This window comes from Nerophis ophidion, linkage group LG17, assembly GCF_033978795.1.
Source record: "Nerophis ophidion isolate RoL-2023_Sa linkage group LG17, RoL_Noph_v1.0, whole genome shotgun sequence".
In the NCBI taxonomy this organism is placed as follows: domain Eukaryota; kingdom Metazoa; phylum Chordata; class Actinopteri; order Syngnathiformes; family Syngnathidae; genus Nerophis; species Nerophis ophidion.
In genome coordinates this window covers 36,854,015-36,870,464 of record NC_084627.1, presented here as the reverse complement: position 1 = coordinate 36,870,464, position 16,450 = coordinate 36,854,015, and the positions used below count along the sequence as shown (strand labels likewise).

The 16,450-nt window shown below is 40.5% G+C and overlaps 1 protein-coding gene across 1 annotated transcript in view; it reads right to left on the bottom strand.

Annotated features, from left to right (window-relative positions):
• The window catches only part of megf10 (multiple EGF-like-domains 10), a 147,000-nt gene that overhangs the window by 6,212 nt on the left and 124,338 nt on the right, over window positions 1-16,450 (bottom strand). Inside the window, exons 19-24 of the mRNA XM_061876880.1 lie at window positions 13,350-13,478; window positions 10,914-11,138; window positions 7,696-7,808; window positions 7,496-7,616; window positions 3,032-3,076; window positions 2,744-2,953 (exon numbers count right to left, since the gene is read on the bottom strand). Of these exons, the coding sequence (XP_061732864.1) occupies window positions 2,744-2,953; window positions 3,032-3,076; window positions 7,496-7,616; window positions 7,696-7,808; window positions 10,914-11,138; window positions 13,350-13,478 (843 nt within the window). The remainder of the gene's footprint in view (window positions 1-2,743; window positions 2,954-3,031; window positions 3,077-7,495; window positions 7,617-7,695; window positions 7,809-10,913; window positions 11,139-13,349; window positions 13,479-16,450) is intronic.

Here is a 16,450-nt window from a genome sequence, read left to right as displayed (position 1 = left end):
GTACACCGTTTTGTCCACAACTGCGTGAGCAAATAGTCAAACAGTTTAAGAACAACGTTTCTCAAAGTGCAATTGCAAGAAATTTAGGGATTTCAAGATCTACGCTCCATAATATCATCAAAAGGTTCAGAGAATCTGGAGAAATCACTCCACATATATATAAGCGGCGTGGCCGGAAACCAACATTGATTGACCGTGACCTTCGATCCCTCAGACGCCACTGTATCAAAAACAGACATCAAGCTCTAAAGGATATCACCACATGGGCTCAGGAACACTTCAGAAAACCACTGTCACTAAATACAGTTCGTAGCTACATCTGTAAGTGCAAGTTAAAGCTCTACTATGCATGATGTCAAGTTATCGATGGGAAAATGCCTTTTTAGACAGTATGATTTGCCAGAGTGGCTAGGAAACAGAGTAACAAGCGGTAGAAAGGACAGATTGTAAATAACAATATCAATAAAAAAAAAATATATATATTTTTTTTAAACTTGGGACTTCCCACGGGCCATAGTTTGAGGACCCCTTATGTACTGCATATGTTGTTAAATCCCCCGGCAAGCTTCAGTTAATAAAATTTTATACCAACATATTTCTCATACATAAATATTTTACTATAGAACCTTTATTTAACCAGATAAGAAACCCGTTGAGATCAAGATCGCTTTCACAAGGTTGACCTGGCGAAGAGGTTACTTATTTACTAACCGTTACTAGCTAGTATGCTAATTTTGACTTGTTAGCATGCTAGCATTTTTAAGTCATTTTACAGATAAGCACCGAACAGTCATATATTTTGTTACTTGACTATTTGACTAACGTTCGCATGATAATTTTTGAGAAAATTTTACAAGTATACACATCAGAATCAAATATTTTGTTATGTCACACATGCTAAGAGTTAGCATACAAGCTTTTTAAAACTTATTTTACAGCTTTATATCTCAAAGTTAACACACATGCTAACTGTACGCATTCTTGACTATCTTGCTAGCATGGGAACATTAACATACTCATTTTTTGCGCTAATTTTACAGGAATACACCCCGAAGTCAAATACTTTGTTAGTAAACGCCTGCTAAAAGTTAGGACGTTAGCCTTTTAGCTAATTGCACGGGTATACACCTCAGAGTCAAATATTTTGTCACTGCACACATGCTTACAATTAGTGTGCTGGATTTTTTGCAAATTTTGCTCGTATACACTTTTGGTCACAAACTATTAGCATGCTAACAGTTAGCAAAGTTCTAAAACTGTTATTTTACAGCCCTACACCTCAGAGTAAACTATTGCATAGTCCACACATGCTAACTGTAAGCAGTTGTGACTATCTTCGTAGTGTAGGGAACATTAGCATACTAACTTTTTGCGCTAATTTTACAGGAATACACCCCAAAATCGAATATTTTGTTAACGCCAGCTAAAAGTTAGCATGTTAGTCTTTTAGCTAGTTGCTAATTGCGCGGGGATACACCTCAGAGTCAAATATTTTGTTACTGCACACATACTAACAATTAGTGTGCTGGATTTTTCGCAAATTTTGCTGGTATACACTTTAGAGCAGTACGTGGTTCTTAACCTTGTTGGAGGTACCGAACCCCACAAGTTCCATATGCGCATTCACCGATCCTTTCTTTAGTGAAAAATAAAATGTTTTTTTCCAAATTCAAGACAAAGTTATGTTTTTTTACTGCTGCACAAAATTAACCGTGCATGAACATCACCTTGTTCAAAGAACAAAACTAAAACAGAGCATGAACTCACAACAAATTACACACCTGCAAATCCGTGTGACTTCTGTGGTTGCCGTATACAGGGAGAAGTTTTTATTTACACGATGAGTTGAGTGTGTCTTGACCTCCGCGGTGGACGCTCCGCCAAACCCCTGAGGCCAAACCATCGAACCCCTAGGGTTCGATCGAACCCAGGTTAAGAACCACTGCTTTAGAGTCACAAACTATTAGGATTTTAACAGTTAGCATGTTAGCTTTTTAAAACTTTTATTTTACAGCTCTACAGCTCAGAGTCAACATTTGCATAGTCCACACATGCTAACTGTAAGCAATTGTCACTATCTTGCTAGCACGGGAACATTAGCATACTAGCTTTTGAGCTAATTTTACAGAAACACACCCCAAAATCGAATATTTTGTGGGTTCACGCCTGCTTAAAGTTAGCATATTAGGTTTTTAGCTAATTATGCAGGGATACACCTCAGAGTATAACATTTTGTTACTGCACACATGCTAACAATTAGTGTGTTAGATTTTTATAATATTTTGCTGGTATACACATCAGACTCACAAACTATTAGCATGCTAACGTGAACGTGACAACTTATTTTGCCCTTCTTGCAGGTATATACCTCAAAGCCATACAGTATATGTTTTATATAGTTTCAGTTTGGCTTTCCAGCATTCACATGCAACTTCCACAGTAAATTGATTTGTTTATAGATTACATACATATGTTGTGATTGTATTTTTCAAAAAACTACTAGTCAATCCTGTATCCAAAGACTGCTTAGCCAGATTGATAAGGCTGAATTTCCCCCAGGGATCAATAAAGTACTTTCTATTCTATTCTATTCCTTGTGGTCAAATTCTATTTTTTTTGTTGATATTCTCTCTCGACTCAAAAGCACTTAGGCTTAAATCCTGTCCTTTATAACAATAATCGCATTAACTTATTGTTTATGTTTACATTTTATTTACTTACACACTGATGAACAGCTCCTTACCGATTTCATATACATTCTTATTACTGGTTACACTGCTGTGGCTGATTTCGGCATAGGGTGAGTCCCGTCTCGCAGGCGACTTCATTTCCACGTAGCCGCAGTCTGTGTTTTTGCTAATCAGGAGGGGAGGGTCCTTGATGGTGGCGTAAGGGTTTTCTGTACTGTTCAGGGAGCAGGAGCTGCCATGATACTGTGTGCCTTTCACCAGGTCTGTATAACGACACAGGGACCAACAGAATGGAGGACGATTAGCGTTCGATTGGTCAAATTGGCCTGCGGCGAACTTACCTCGTAAAGACTTCCCTGTACACCTCCTGTCATTTCCACAGGCTCCTGGTTTAGAAGGAAAAGGAAATCAATAAAAAGGTGTGTATTTTTATATATACAATCGTGGTTAAAAGTTCACATGAATTTGTAAAGAACATAATGTCATGGCTATCTTGAGTTTCCAATAATTTCACAACTCTTATTTTTTTGTGAGAGTGATTGGCGCACATACTTGTTGGTCACAAAAAACATTCATGAAGTTTGGTTCTTTTATGAATTTATTATGGGTCTACTGAAAATGTGACCAAATCTGCTCGGTCCAAAGTATTCATCTGCCCACAGAACTTTCCTCCAGAAGGTCTTATCTTTGTCCATGTGATGTCAGATGAAACAAAAATTGAGCTGTTTGGCCACAATACCCAGCAATATGGTGGTAGCATTATGCTGTGGGCCTGTTTTGCTACCAATGGAACTGGTGCTTTACAGAGAGTAAATGGGACAATGAAAAAGGAGGATTACTTCCAAATTCTTCAGGACAACCTGAAATCATCAGCCAGGAGGTTGGGTCTCGGGCGCAGTTAGGTGTTCCAACAGGACAATGACCCCAAACACACGTCAAAAGTGGTAAAAGGAATGGCTTAATTAAGCTAGAATTAAGGTTTTAGAATGGCCATTGTTGCGTTGTACCCGGTCTTCCGCCGGTCACCCTCCCAGGTTCTTTGCATGACACATAAGCTGATTATAAATGAATCCCTGAGCTGAATCCCAGAGCTGCTCATTTTGATATTTTATTACCAAAGCCTTGGGAAATCAATCTAGATACAACCTTTCAATCGCATTGCCCAAATTGATCTAATTCTACTCTCCAAGTCTCGCCTCTTACTCCCTCTCCCCGGCCCCCTTCTTCTCCTTCCCCCCTCCTCCTTGCCTCGGACAGTTGAGATAAGAAAAGTGTTATGACCTCCTGCTACATTCCAACTACCAAGGCCTATGCATGGCCCACACTTAGCTATTCTAAAATATAATTTGGGTTCAAAAAGATATCTATCTCCATCACCTTCCCAAAGTCCTGACTTAAACGTGTGGACAATGCTGAAGAATCAAGTCCATGTCAGAAAACCAACAAATTCAGCTGAACTGCACCAATTTTGTCAAGACGAATGGTCAAAAATTCTACCAGGAGCTTGTGGATGGCTACTAAAAGCAACTCTTTGCCGTGAAACTTGCCAAGGGACATGTAACCAAATATTAACATTGATGTATGTATACTTTTGACCCAGCAGATTTGCTCACATTTTCAGTAGAAAATTCATAACAGAACCAAACTTCATGAACGTTTTTTGTGACCAAGTATGTGCTGCAATCACTCTATCACAAAAAAAAGAGTTGTAGAAATGATTGGAATGTCAAGACAGCCATGACATTATGTTCTTTACAAGTGTATGTAAACTTTTGACCATGACTGTAGTCTATATATTTCATGTTCTTTAGAACAATGATTCTCAAACAGTGGTAAAGTACTGTTCCATCTAGTGGTACACTAAAGAATCACCTAATTAAAATACAATGTTTAATTTTCCTTTACTGAAACCCAGCGTTACTGTTCAAACTGCGTGAAATGTTACGGTGGCCAAAAATATTAAATCTACTTGTTAAAACCGCTGCCTTGTTTTTAATGAATACATAGGCCTACTGCTACTGTGTTTTAATGTTCGTCATTATTAATGCGCTGACAGACAAGTTTTTTCTGAGGTAGTACCAGGTGAAAAAAGTTTGACAACCACTGCTTTAAATTATCATTTAGAAATGACTGAATTTCTTCGTAAGAAGTATTTCATTTATTATCGGCTAGCTTCAGAATAACACTGTTATTAAAAACAATAAGAGGCTTATTATACTCTAAAAATGTTGGTCTTACCTAAAAATGCACGCATTTAGTTGTATTCAGTGTTAAAACATACTATATGGCTTTCACGGAAATACATTTTAAAATATTTGTCTTTCATCGCTCTCTCTGCCAAAAAGATTCCAGACCACTGTCATACAGACTTAAAAGGCAGTAAATGGCAGTAAAAGCACATACTCAGAGCTCATAGTCAAATTACTGTACTGTTTTATTTCTTTATAATTCATGACATTTCCATCCATCCATCTTCTTCCGAATCCTCCAATTTAAATAATTTGGGCTTTGCTCTCAAAGCCTTCCTTTAACCAGAGACTTAGCGTATTTTCGGCACTATAAGGCACACCTAAAAACCTAAAATTTTCTCAAAAGCTGACAGTGCACCTTATAATCCGGTGCGCCATATATATGGACCAATATTGAGCCACAACAGGTCTCACAACTACGGTAAGCAGCCGCTGACTTCATGTTCCCCCGTAGGAGAAGAAGCGCACGGTGCATGCTGGGACATATGACTGCGCCAGGCGTGCCGTTTTCATTTCCATTTGTATGTTTATTAAAGATGCGCGGTTTGCGGTCTCATCCGCGGAGTCCGCGGATAAACCGCGGGTCGGGCGGTTGACATGACGAAAAAATAGATTTTAATTAGATCCGGGCGGGTGGCGGTTGAACCATCCGGAAATACTTGATATACATGGTTCTGTGATCGATATCCTTTGCCTTTCAAAGTGCCATTTAAGACCCGTGTCATAAAGCGAAGAAGACAATAAGAGACGCTATTATTCTCCTGAATGACTGCCGGCAGTCGCCCAGATAATAAGTAGTAGGGTGTGCTATGAAGCCATTGGCTTTGTCGCCTGCTACAGCATGTACGCTCTGCTTGTCAGTCCAGCATCATGTTGTGTGTGGCTTCCGCAGACACGCACACAACTGCAAGGCATACTGGGTGACACAGAGTACACTAATGGTTGTGATATAAACAATTTTAACACTCTTAGTAAGACGCGCCATGCTGTGAAGCCACACCAAACAAGATTGACAAACACATTTCGGGAGGACATCCTCCCAGTAACACAACATAAACGCAACACAACAAATACCCATAATCCTTTGTATTCATGACACACCTGACTATTTTATACACCCCGCTAGCAGCAAACCCAGCCCCCTGTGCGTCAGTAAGGCGGGCGGGGTTGGGGGTGTAAAATATATTCAGGAAGTTTCACGGATACAAAGGATTATGGGTATTTGTTGTGTTGCGTTTATGTTGTGCTACTGTGAGGATGTTCTCCCGAAATGTGTTTGTCAATCTTGTTGGGTGTGGTTTCACAGCGTGGCGCATATTAGTAAGTGTTAAAGTTGTTTATATCACAACCATCAGTGTACTCTGTATCACCCAGTATGCCTTTCAATCTTGTACGTGTAATTGCAGAAGCTGCACACATGTTTCCGGACCAACAATCGGTTCGTACATGTTGTTGAAGGTGTCTAAGGCAATGGCTTCACAGCACGCCCATATTCTTATCATCAGGATGAACGCAATAGGATAGTCGCGGGAACGTTAGCGGCTCCAATTGACTACATTACTCTGTGAAACAGGTTTAAATAGCTCTATGAGTGGTAAAGGCTGCCAACCTCTGATGTATTTCAGCGGGCGGTTGGCGGGCGGGTACGGTCTTGATAAAATGTTGGTTCGGGTGGATGACAACTTTGGTGATGCGGATGATATAATTGCCTCTCCGCGCATCTCTAATGTTTATGTAAAGACCCCAAAATGGCTCCTATTAAGAGACATGATTTCAGGAAGGCAGGAATTGTCACTGAACTGCTAGACAACAGCAGCGACACTGACTCCATTAATGACGTCTTCTACGAAACGGAGCCGGCCCCATCTCGTAGAAGACGCCATATATCCCAGCATGCACCGCGCGTTACTTCTTCTACGTCTGTCCCTGACACCCACATGGCCGCTCTGGAAACACTCTGTGGAAACGCTCCCCATCCACACTGCTTGGTGCCTCGTCTGACCTATTGTGACGTAGATTATCATAGTAACTAGTAGGGTTGTACGGTATACGGATATTAGTATAGTACCGCGATACTAATGAATCATTTTTGGTACCATACCGCCTCTGAAAAGTACCAGTCCGCCACACCCTAATATTGTTTTTAAAAATAAAGCTAATAATGCAATTTTTTCAAATCCTCTTTATTAAGAAAAGTATTGAAAATTACTGAAAACTATCAAAATAATATTGGTATCAGTACAACACTAATCACTAAAATATCATGCAAAAGCTCAGATTCCAAGCATTAAAAGATTTAGAATAGTTGAAGACTTACGGTCATTTGAAAACATCACTGCACATCATAATGGCAGCTACACATTCCATCTTAAAGATACCCTGTCCAATACCGTGATCATTATTCGGACGTCTCAAGTTAAAACTCTGCTTTAAGTTTATAAAAAGATCAACAAATTGATTTGTATCTTAAATAATCATTGCGAAAATAATCACAGCTTACTTTGATTTGGAGATAAAGCTGTAATTAAAGCCGACTCCTAAAGGAAATGATCTCACCCAGTTCGTTGACGCTGTCCTCATGTTTCCATCCAGCTGGCAGGGTGCCGGCGGCATCAGGAAGAGGATATCGCTTTCTTTCCTTCACATCCTTTAAGTTGGCAAACATGTTGTTCTTAGCCTTTTAAAAAAAAGCACAAAAAATGAAAGCCGCTATCGTGAAAACAGTCATAAAAAGTTGAGAAGAAAAAAGAACTTACTTTTTCATATGGAGAGTTATTAACATGTTGTAGGCTGATGCACTGTGTCAGAGTGTGGTAGCTGGGGTTGGTGAAGTAATTACTGGGGTGAATGTCATGTGGTGGCTGAGCATCTGAAAAGTGAACATGTAGAAAGAATGAATACATCGAGAGGCCGTCATAGCTGATCAGATTTACCGATGCATGAGTTTCAAAATACCTCAACGAGCAAGTGCATACAGTGGGGCAAAAAAGTATTTAGTCAGCCACCGATTGTGCAAGTTCTCCCACTTAAAATGATGACAGAGGTCTGTAATTTTCATCATAGGTACACTTCAACTGTGAGAGACAGAATGTAAAAACAAATCCAGGAATTCATATTGTAGGAATTTTAAAGAATTTATTTGTAAATTATGGTGGTCAACCATTCAAAGCTCTCACTGATGGGAGGTTTTGGCTCAAAATCTCACGATACATGGCCCCATTCATTCTTTCTTTAACACGTATCAATCGTCCTGTACCCTTAGCAGAAAAACAGCCCCAAAGCATGATGTTTCCACCTCCATGCCTCACTGGGATGCAACTCAGTATTCTTCTTCCTCCAAACACGACGAGTTGAGTTTATACCAAAATGGATACATGGATGATACAGCAGAGGATTGGGAGAATGTCATGTGGTCAGATGAAACCAAAATAGAACTTTTTGGTATAAACTCAACTCGTCGTGTTTGGAGGAAGAAGAATACTGAGTTGCATCCCAAGAACACCATACCTACTGTGAAGCATGTGGGTGGAAACATCATGCTTTGGGGCTGTTTTTCTGCCAAGGGGACAGGACGATTGATCCGTGTTAAGGAAAGAATGAATGGGGCCATGTATCGTGAGCCAAAACCTCCTTCCATCAGAGAGAGCTATGAATGGTTGACCAAATACTTATTTTCCACCATAATTTAGAAATACATTCTTTAAAATTCTTACAATGTGAATTCCTGGATTTTTTTTTACATTCTGTCTCTCACAGTTGAAGTGTACCTATGATGAAAATTACAGACCTCAGTCATCATTTTAAGTGGGAGAACTTGCACAATCCGAGGCTGATTAAATACTTTTTTGCCCCACTGTATTTCTCAAATGCATCACGCATCCGTCGAAACGCAATACGTTTGAGATAATGGGCCTGATCTAGTAAAAGTTTGCGTGTACTGAAACATGTGCAAACTTGATAGTACAAACACTAACACAACTCTATCTACGAAGCTCAAACAAATTAGTTACTTAACATATTTGTCTTTATGTATATTTAGAATCTGGAAGGGTGATAGGAGCTCAAATCTCTAGAGTAATGTATATTGCAGCTACCAGCGATAACGTCATATCAGACGTAGGATTGGGCGATATATCGAAATACTCGATATATCACGGGTTTGTAGAAAATGACTATATCCTTATATTCGAGTATACGTTCTCACGCAGTTGCTCTTAGCTGCGGGCATTAGACTACAGGCTCTTCCAACTCTGTCTCTCCTTCTCACAGAGACCTAAAACAAGCAAACACCTTCTTACATACGTCACATACGTCTACGCCCTCGCGGAGCAGAGAGGTTGCGAAATGGGAAACGTTAGCTGTGGTACGAGTGGTAGTCCAAGAGAAAGAAGGTGCAAATCTGGTAACAAAGGAAGGAAGAATTAATTCCCAAGAAAAACAGCAGGGGGTCCATCGTCTGGCTGGGGTTTGGCTTCAAGCGCGAATATGTCGAACAGACAACCATAATATGTCAAGTGTGGGGCAAAAGCGTTGCTACAAAAAGTTGCATTACTGCTAAGGTGTAGCATCATTTGAAAAGTCACCCGCTAGAGAATGAAGAGTGTTTTGAAACCCCGCATGGCAACATCGTGTCAACAAAATGTAGAGGCAACCATTTCAACATCAACACTGTATGAAAAAAATAGTCAACTATTGAAGGAGATTGTGACGCTTAGCTGGCATCGTGGTGTGGTTTTCTTCTCTTGTGGATGCAGGCGGAATGGACACAGCGTGAAGGTAAGAATGATAATTTATTTATAACTAAAAAAACAGACGAAGAACAAAAACACTTGCATTAAGGCACTAACAACAAAACCAACAGAACGGCGTGGCGCAGTGGGAGAGTGGCCGTGCGCAACCCGAGTGTCCCTGGTTCAAATCCCACCTAGTACCAACCTCGTCACGTCCGTTGTGTCCTGAGCAAGACACTTCACCCTTGCTCCTGATGGGTGCTGGTTGGCGCCTTGCATGACAGCTCCCTCCATCAGTGTGTGAATGTGTTTGTGAATGGGTACATGTGGAAGTAGTGTCAAAGCGCTTTGAGTACCTTGAAGGTAGAAAAGCGCTATACAAGTACAACCCATTTATTTATTTATCATTTAACTAGTATGTCAGCTAGAAAGAACCAAAGACGCTAGCATGTGAGCTAGTGAAATAAACAAAGGAAGGAATAGCGTGGAAGCTAACGAGTTCAAAAAGGTATTTACCACAAGCGGAGATAGCGACGTCACCTGTTGCATGGAATACAAATTAGACTGCAAGGACGAGTGAACAAAAGGGGCAGGCTTAAATAGAGGGGATAATCAAAAGGCAGGTGCGTTAGAAAGACAGGTGACACAAATGCGTTACTATGGCAACGGAAACAAAACAGGAAGTGCCACCAGGAACTACGGACGTCAAATACTAAACAGGATGTCATAAGAAAACAGAAAACCAGAATATGCCATGATCCAAGTAGCGGATCATGACAGAGATAACGTCCGCAGGAACCTACCACATAGTGAAGGACATACACTATTTGATTTCCTATTACGCAGCTCATTTTTATTTGACAGTTATTGAAATATCTTGTGTGACATCATGCATAAAAGTGCACTTTGTGTTTTACACTATTATAGTGGCGTTCTGTACAAAAAGTGCACCTTAATTCAGTGTTGTTTTGATATGTCATCTTAGTGACATCATGCACAAAAGTGCACTTAAAGCTTGTTTTAAAATGTCTCTGTCAATCTTGCACTTTCTGTTTTGAAATTGACATGAATGTTTGTGCCACTGCTTAATAACTGTTCAATAAATACAGTTTTTGTAAATTCTTAAATTCAGATTTTCCGGTTTCTGTCACTGATGGATGGGATTTTTGCTAAGATTCGGACTTTTGGAACGGAGCACTCAGGAAAAGCGAAATACACAGCATTGTACAAGAAAGCATTATGACCTGTGATGGTGTAGTCAGCTGTCACTCTCATAGCAGGGGTGTAAGTTACTGCTGGCATGGCCGCTTCTTTTCCTTTCTGCTTCTTCCTATAGATGATGAAGAGGAGGAGGAAGAAGAGCACCAGTAGTACCAGCACGATGATTGCTGCGATGGCGCCGATCTGGTAGGTGTCCACCTGCATGGCGGCACTTGTCAAAGTGTTGAGGCTGCCAATGACGACGGCGGCTGCAGATGGAAGGTCGAGGACACACTAAGTTATTCATTATTCCTCCTGAAGGAATCATTGAAGTACAAACCCCGTTTCCATATGAGTTGGGAAATTGTGTTAGATGTAAATATAAACAGAATACAATGATTTGCAAATAATTTTCAACCCATATTCAGTTGAATATGCTACAAAGACAACATATTTGATGTTCAAACTGATAAACCTTTTTTTTTTTTTTTTCAAATAATCATCAACTGTTACGCCGGTTCGGCATTGTGATGCCGGGTTCGATTCCCTCGAGGATGCGTCAAGTGAACACAGCAAAGGTAAGATATAAATAATTTATTTAACGAAAAGGATCTATGAAACAAAAACACTGGTGCTAAATAAAAGGCAAACCAAAGATGCTAGCATAAAAGCTAGGATATACAAAATTGAGAACTAAACTGGCACATAGACACATTAAAGAGAAAAAACAAAACATACAGCATGAGAGCTGGAATAAACAAATGGCTGAGCGTGAAAAGCTAGCGAGAATATACATACGATGTAGAGTGCAAGCGTAACTTGTTGCGTGAAAGCAAATTATGAACCCAGGCTGAACAAACAAAAGAGGACGGCTTATAAAGTGACGGTGATTATCTGTAGCAGGTGTGCGGGGTGTGAGCAGCAGGTGAACTGATGTGTAACCATAGTGATGGACAAAAACAGGAAATAAACGGGTCAGACTGAGAATGAAAAAACAAACATGTGAAGATCTGAGCAGCAGATCGCAACATCAACTTTAGAATTTGATGCCAGCAACACGTGACAAAGTAGTTGGGAAAGGCGGCAATAAATACTGATAAAGTTGAGGAATGCTCATCAAACACTTATATGGAACATCCCACAGGTGTGCAGGCTAATTGGGAACAGTTGGGTGCCATGATTGGGTATAAAAGCAATTTCCATGAAATGCTAAGTAATTCACAAACAAGGATGGGGCGAGGTTCACCACTTTGTAAGCAAATTGTCGAACATTTTTAGAACAACATTTCTCAAGGAGCTATTGCAAGGAATTTAGGGATTTTACCATCTACGGTCCGTAAAATCATCAAAAAGTTCAGAAAATCTGGAGAAATCACTGCACGTAAGTGATGATATTACAGACTTTGGATCCCTCAGGCGGTACCGCATCAAAAACGGACATCAGTGTGTAAAAGATATCACCACATGGGCTCAGGAACACTTCATAAAACCACTGTCGGTAACTACAGTTGGTTGTTACATCTGTAAGTGCAAGTTAAAACTCTACTATGCAAAGCCAAACCCATTTATCAACAACAACAACAAGGAACGCCGCTGGCTTCGCTGGGCCAGAGCTCACCTAAGATGGACTGATGCAAAGTGGAAAGGTGTTCTGTGGTCTGACGAGTCCACATTTCAAATTATATTTGGAAACAGAGGACGTGGTGTCCTCCAGAACAAAGAGAAAAATAACCATTCGGATTGTTGTAGGCACAAAGTTCAAAAGCCAGCATCTGTGATGGTATGGGGGTGCATTACTGCCCAAGGCATGGGTAACTTACACATCTGTGAAGGCACCATTAATGCTGAAAGGTCCATACAGGTTTTGGAGCAACATATGTTGTCATCCAAGCAACGTAATCATGGACGCCCCTGCTTATTTCAGCAAGACAATGCCAAGCCACGTGTTACAACAGCGTGGTTTCGTAGTAAGAGTGCGAGTACTTTCCTGGCCAGTCTACAGTCCAGACCTGTCTCCCATCGAAAATGTGTGGCACATTATGAAACCTAAAATACCACAGCTTGCCCCATGCTTGTTTGTGAATTACTTAGGATTTCATGGAAGCTGCTTTTACACCCAATCATGGCACCCACTTGTTCCCAATTAGCCTGCACACCTGTGGGATGTTTGAAATAAGGGTTTGATGAGAAATTCTCAACTTTATTAGTATTTATTGCCACCTTTCGCAACTTTTTTGTCACGTGTTGCTGGCGTTAAATTCTAAAGTTAATGATTATTTGCAAAAAAAAAAAGTTTATCAGTTTGAAGATCAAATATGTTGTCTTTGTAGCATATTCAACAGAATATATGTTGAAAATGATTTGCAAATCATTGTATTCCGTTTATATTTACATCTAACACAATTTCCTAACTCATATGGAAATGGGGTTTGTACTATCTATCTATCTATTAAATACAGTTAATAACTAGCTTGACTTACCTTGGTCACAACGGACCCCCTTCCAGCCTGGTTGGCAGTAACATGTGCCAGTGATGTGATCACAGGTGGCGTTATTGAGACAGTCACACACCTGACGGCAGCCATAACCATATGAACCAGAAGGACACTCTGTGGTAACAAAACAAAGGAAAATAAATAAAATTGATTATATCAAAAATTGATATCAAATGGGAGTGCACATACAATGTCATCATCATCTCCCATTGCCCACCATCCACAATCCTTATGTGAGACAAGAACATATGCACTTGTATTCTGTGGATTCTAAATTGTGAAAAACTGCGAGCAGAGGCAGCTAATAATGTATATAATGGGGATTGATCTATAAACCACAAAACCAGTGAAGTTGGCACCTTGCATTTATCGTAAATAAAAACAAAATACAATGATTTGCAAATCTTTTTCAATCTATTTTCCATTGAATAGACTGCAAAGACATGATACTTATCGTTCGAACTCAAAAACTTTGTTTAATTTTGCAAATATTAGCACATTTGGAATTCGATGCCTGCAACATGTTTCAAAAAAGCTGGCACAAGTGGCAAAAAAGATTGGGAAATTTGAGGAATGCTCATCAAACAATTGTTAGGAACATCCCACAGGCTAACTGGGGACACGGTGTGTGCCATGATTGGGTATAAAATCAGCTTCCGTGAAAGGCTCAGTCATTCAGAAACAAGAATGGGGCGAGGGTCGCCACTTTGTGAACTAATGCGTGAGCAAATTGTCGAACAGTTTAAGCACAACATTTCTCAACAAACCATTGCAGGGAATTTAGGGATTTCACCATCTACGGTCCGTGATATCATCAAAAGGTTCAGAGAATCAGGATAAATCACTGCACTTAAGATATGAAATTACAGACCTTCGATCTTTCAAGCGATACTGCATCAAAAAGTGACATCATTGTGTAAAGGATATCACCACATAGGGCTCAGGAACACTTCATAAAACCACTGTCAGGTAACTACAGTAAGAAGCTACATCTGTAAGTGCAAGTTAAAACTCTACTATGCAAAGCCAATGCTACCAATCAACAACACCCAGAAACGCTGCCAGCTTCGCCGGGCCCAAGCTCATCAAAGATGGACTGATGCAAAGTGGAAAAGTGTTCTGTGGTCTGACAAGTCCACATGTCAAATTGTTTTTCAAACTGTGGACGTCGTGTTCTCCGGAACAAAGAGGAAAATAACCTTCCAGACTGGCACAAACTTTCAAAAGGTGTATTAGTGCCCAAAGCATGGGTAACTTACACATCAGTGAATGCACCATTAATGCTGAAAGGTACATAAAGATTTGGGAGCAACTTATGTTGCCATCCTAGCAAATTCATCATGGACGCCCCAGCTTATTTCAGCAAAACAATGCCAAGGCACGTGTTACAACAGCGTGGCTTCATAGTAAAAGAGTGCAGGGACTAGACTGGCCTGCCTGTAGTCCAGAACTGTCTCCCATTGAAAATGTGTGGCGCATTATGAAGCCTTAAATACCACAATGGAGACTCTGGACTATTGAACAACTTAAGCTGTACATAAAACAAGAATGGGAAAGAATTCCACCTGAAAAGCTTAAAAAATTGGTCTCCTCAGTTCCCAAACGTTTACTGAGTGTTAGTATAAAGAAAGGCCATGTAACACATTTGTAAAAATGCCCATGAGCCAAATTTTTTGCAGTGTTGCTACCCTTAAATTCCAAATTAATGTTTATTTGACAAAAGAAAATGAAGTTTCTCAGTTCAGACATGAAATATCATGTCTTTGCATTGCAGTCTATTCAATTGAGTATAAGTTGAAAAGGCAAATCATTGTGTTCGTTTTTATTTACGATTTTCACAACATGCCAAATTCACTGGTTTTGGGTTTTGTATTTTGCCTATAACTCAATCTAAAGAAAACATCCACAACTCGCCAGCAATGCTCCACTTACATGCTGTAGCCTGCATAAAAACAAAGTTGTCGCAACATTGTTATCATAGAAGCTAACACAGACAAACTACTTTTCTGGCGTAGTGACACAGAACCTTATTCCCACTACTCCTCTGACTACTAGCGGCATTTAAGTGAGAGCAGACATTGTAAGTAAGTAACTTTTGTTGATGCATCATTTTGCAATAGTGCTACATGATACCACTCCAAGGAAGAGTAGCAAACACAGAAAGTGCTCTCAATGGTATTGTTGACGGACATATTTGTTGCTATGCACACTGTGAAATCAACGTGGCCACCAAAGAAGTTAAAATAGTGCTTAAAATGACCAAAATACTGTAAATATTAACTTTGGTTACACATGTCTGTTACTACATTATATATTTACTTAGAGCATGTACATAAAACATTGTGGGTTTTCGGATGCTTTTTAGAGGGTGTGGAGGGAGAGTGTGATCAGCGCCTCTGTCGATGGCATGTGCGGACGGCGAGACACAGCTGGCAGGTGATTAGATTTCACAGGTATGTGGTAATCTAATCATCTGTTGTCTTTAACAGTGAGTGGCCGGGAGCAGAGAGGGAGAGAGGATACGGACATGGCTGACAGGTCAAGTTCTACTGGAGAAAAAACTTGTGTTAAAAACAATTGTTCACTAAAACAAGTGGAGGAGTTCAAGTACCTACGAGTCTTGTTCACGAGTGAGGGAAGAGTGGATCGCGAGATCCACAGGCGGATCGGTGCGGCGTCTTCAGTAATGCGGACGCTGTATCGATCCGTTGTGGTGAAGAAGGAGCTGAGCCGGAAGGCAAAGCTCTCAATTTACCGGTCGATCTACGTTCCCATCCTCACTTATGGTCATGAGCTTTGGGTTATGACCGAAAGGACAAGATCGTGGGTACAAGCGGCCGAAATGGGTTTCCTCCGCCGGGTGGCGGAGTCTCCCTTAGAGATAGGGTGAGAAGCTCTGCCATCCGGGAGGAGCTCAAAGTAAAGCCGCTGCTCCTCCACATCGAGAGGAGCCAGATGAGGTGGTTCGGGCATCTGGTCAGGATGCCACCCGAACGCCTCCCTAAGGAGGAGTTTAGGGCACGTCCAACCGGTAAGAGGCCACGGGGAAGACCCAGGACACATTGGGAAGACTATGTGTCCCGGCT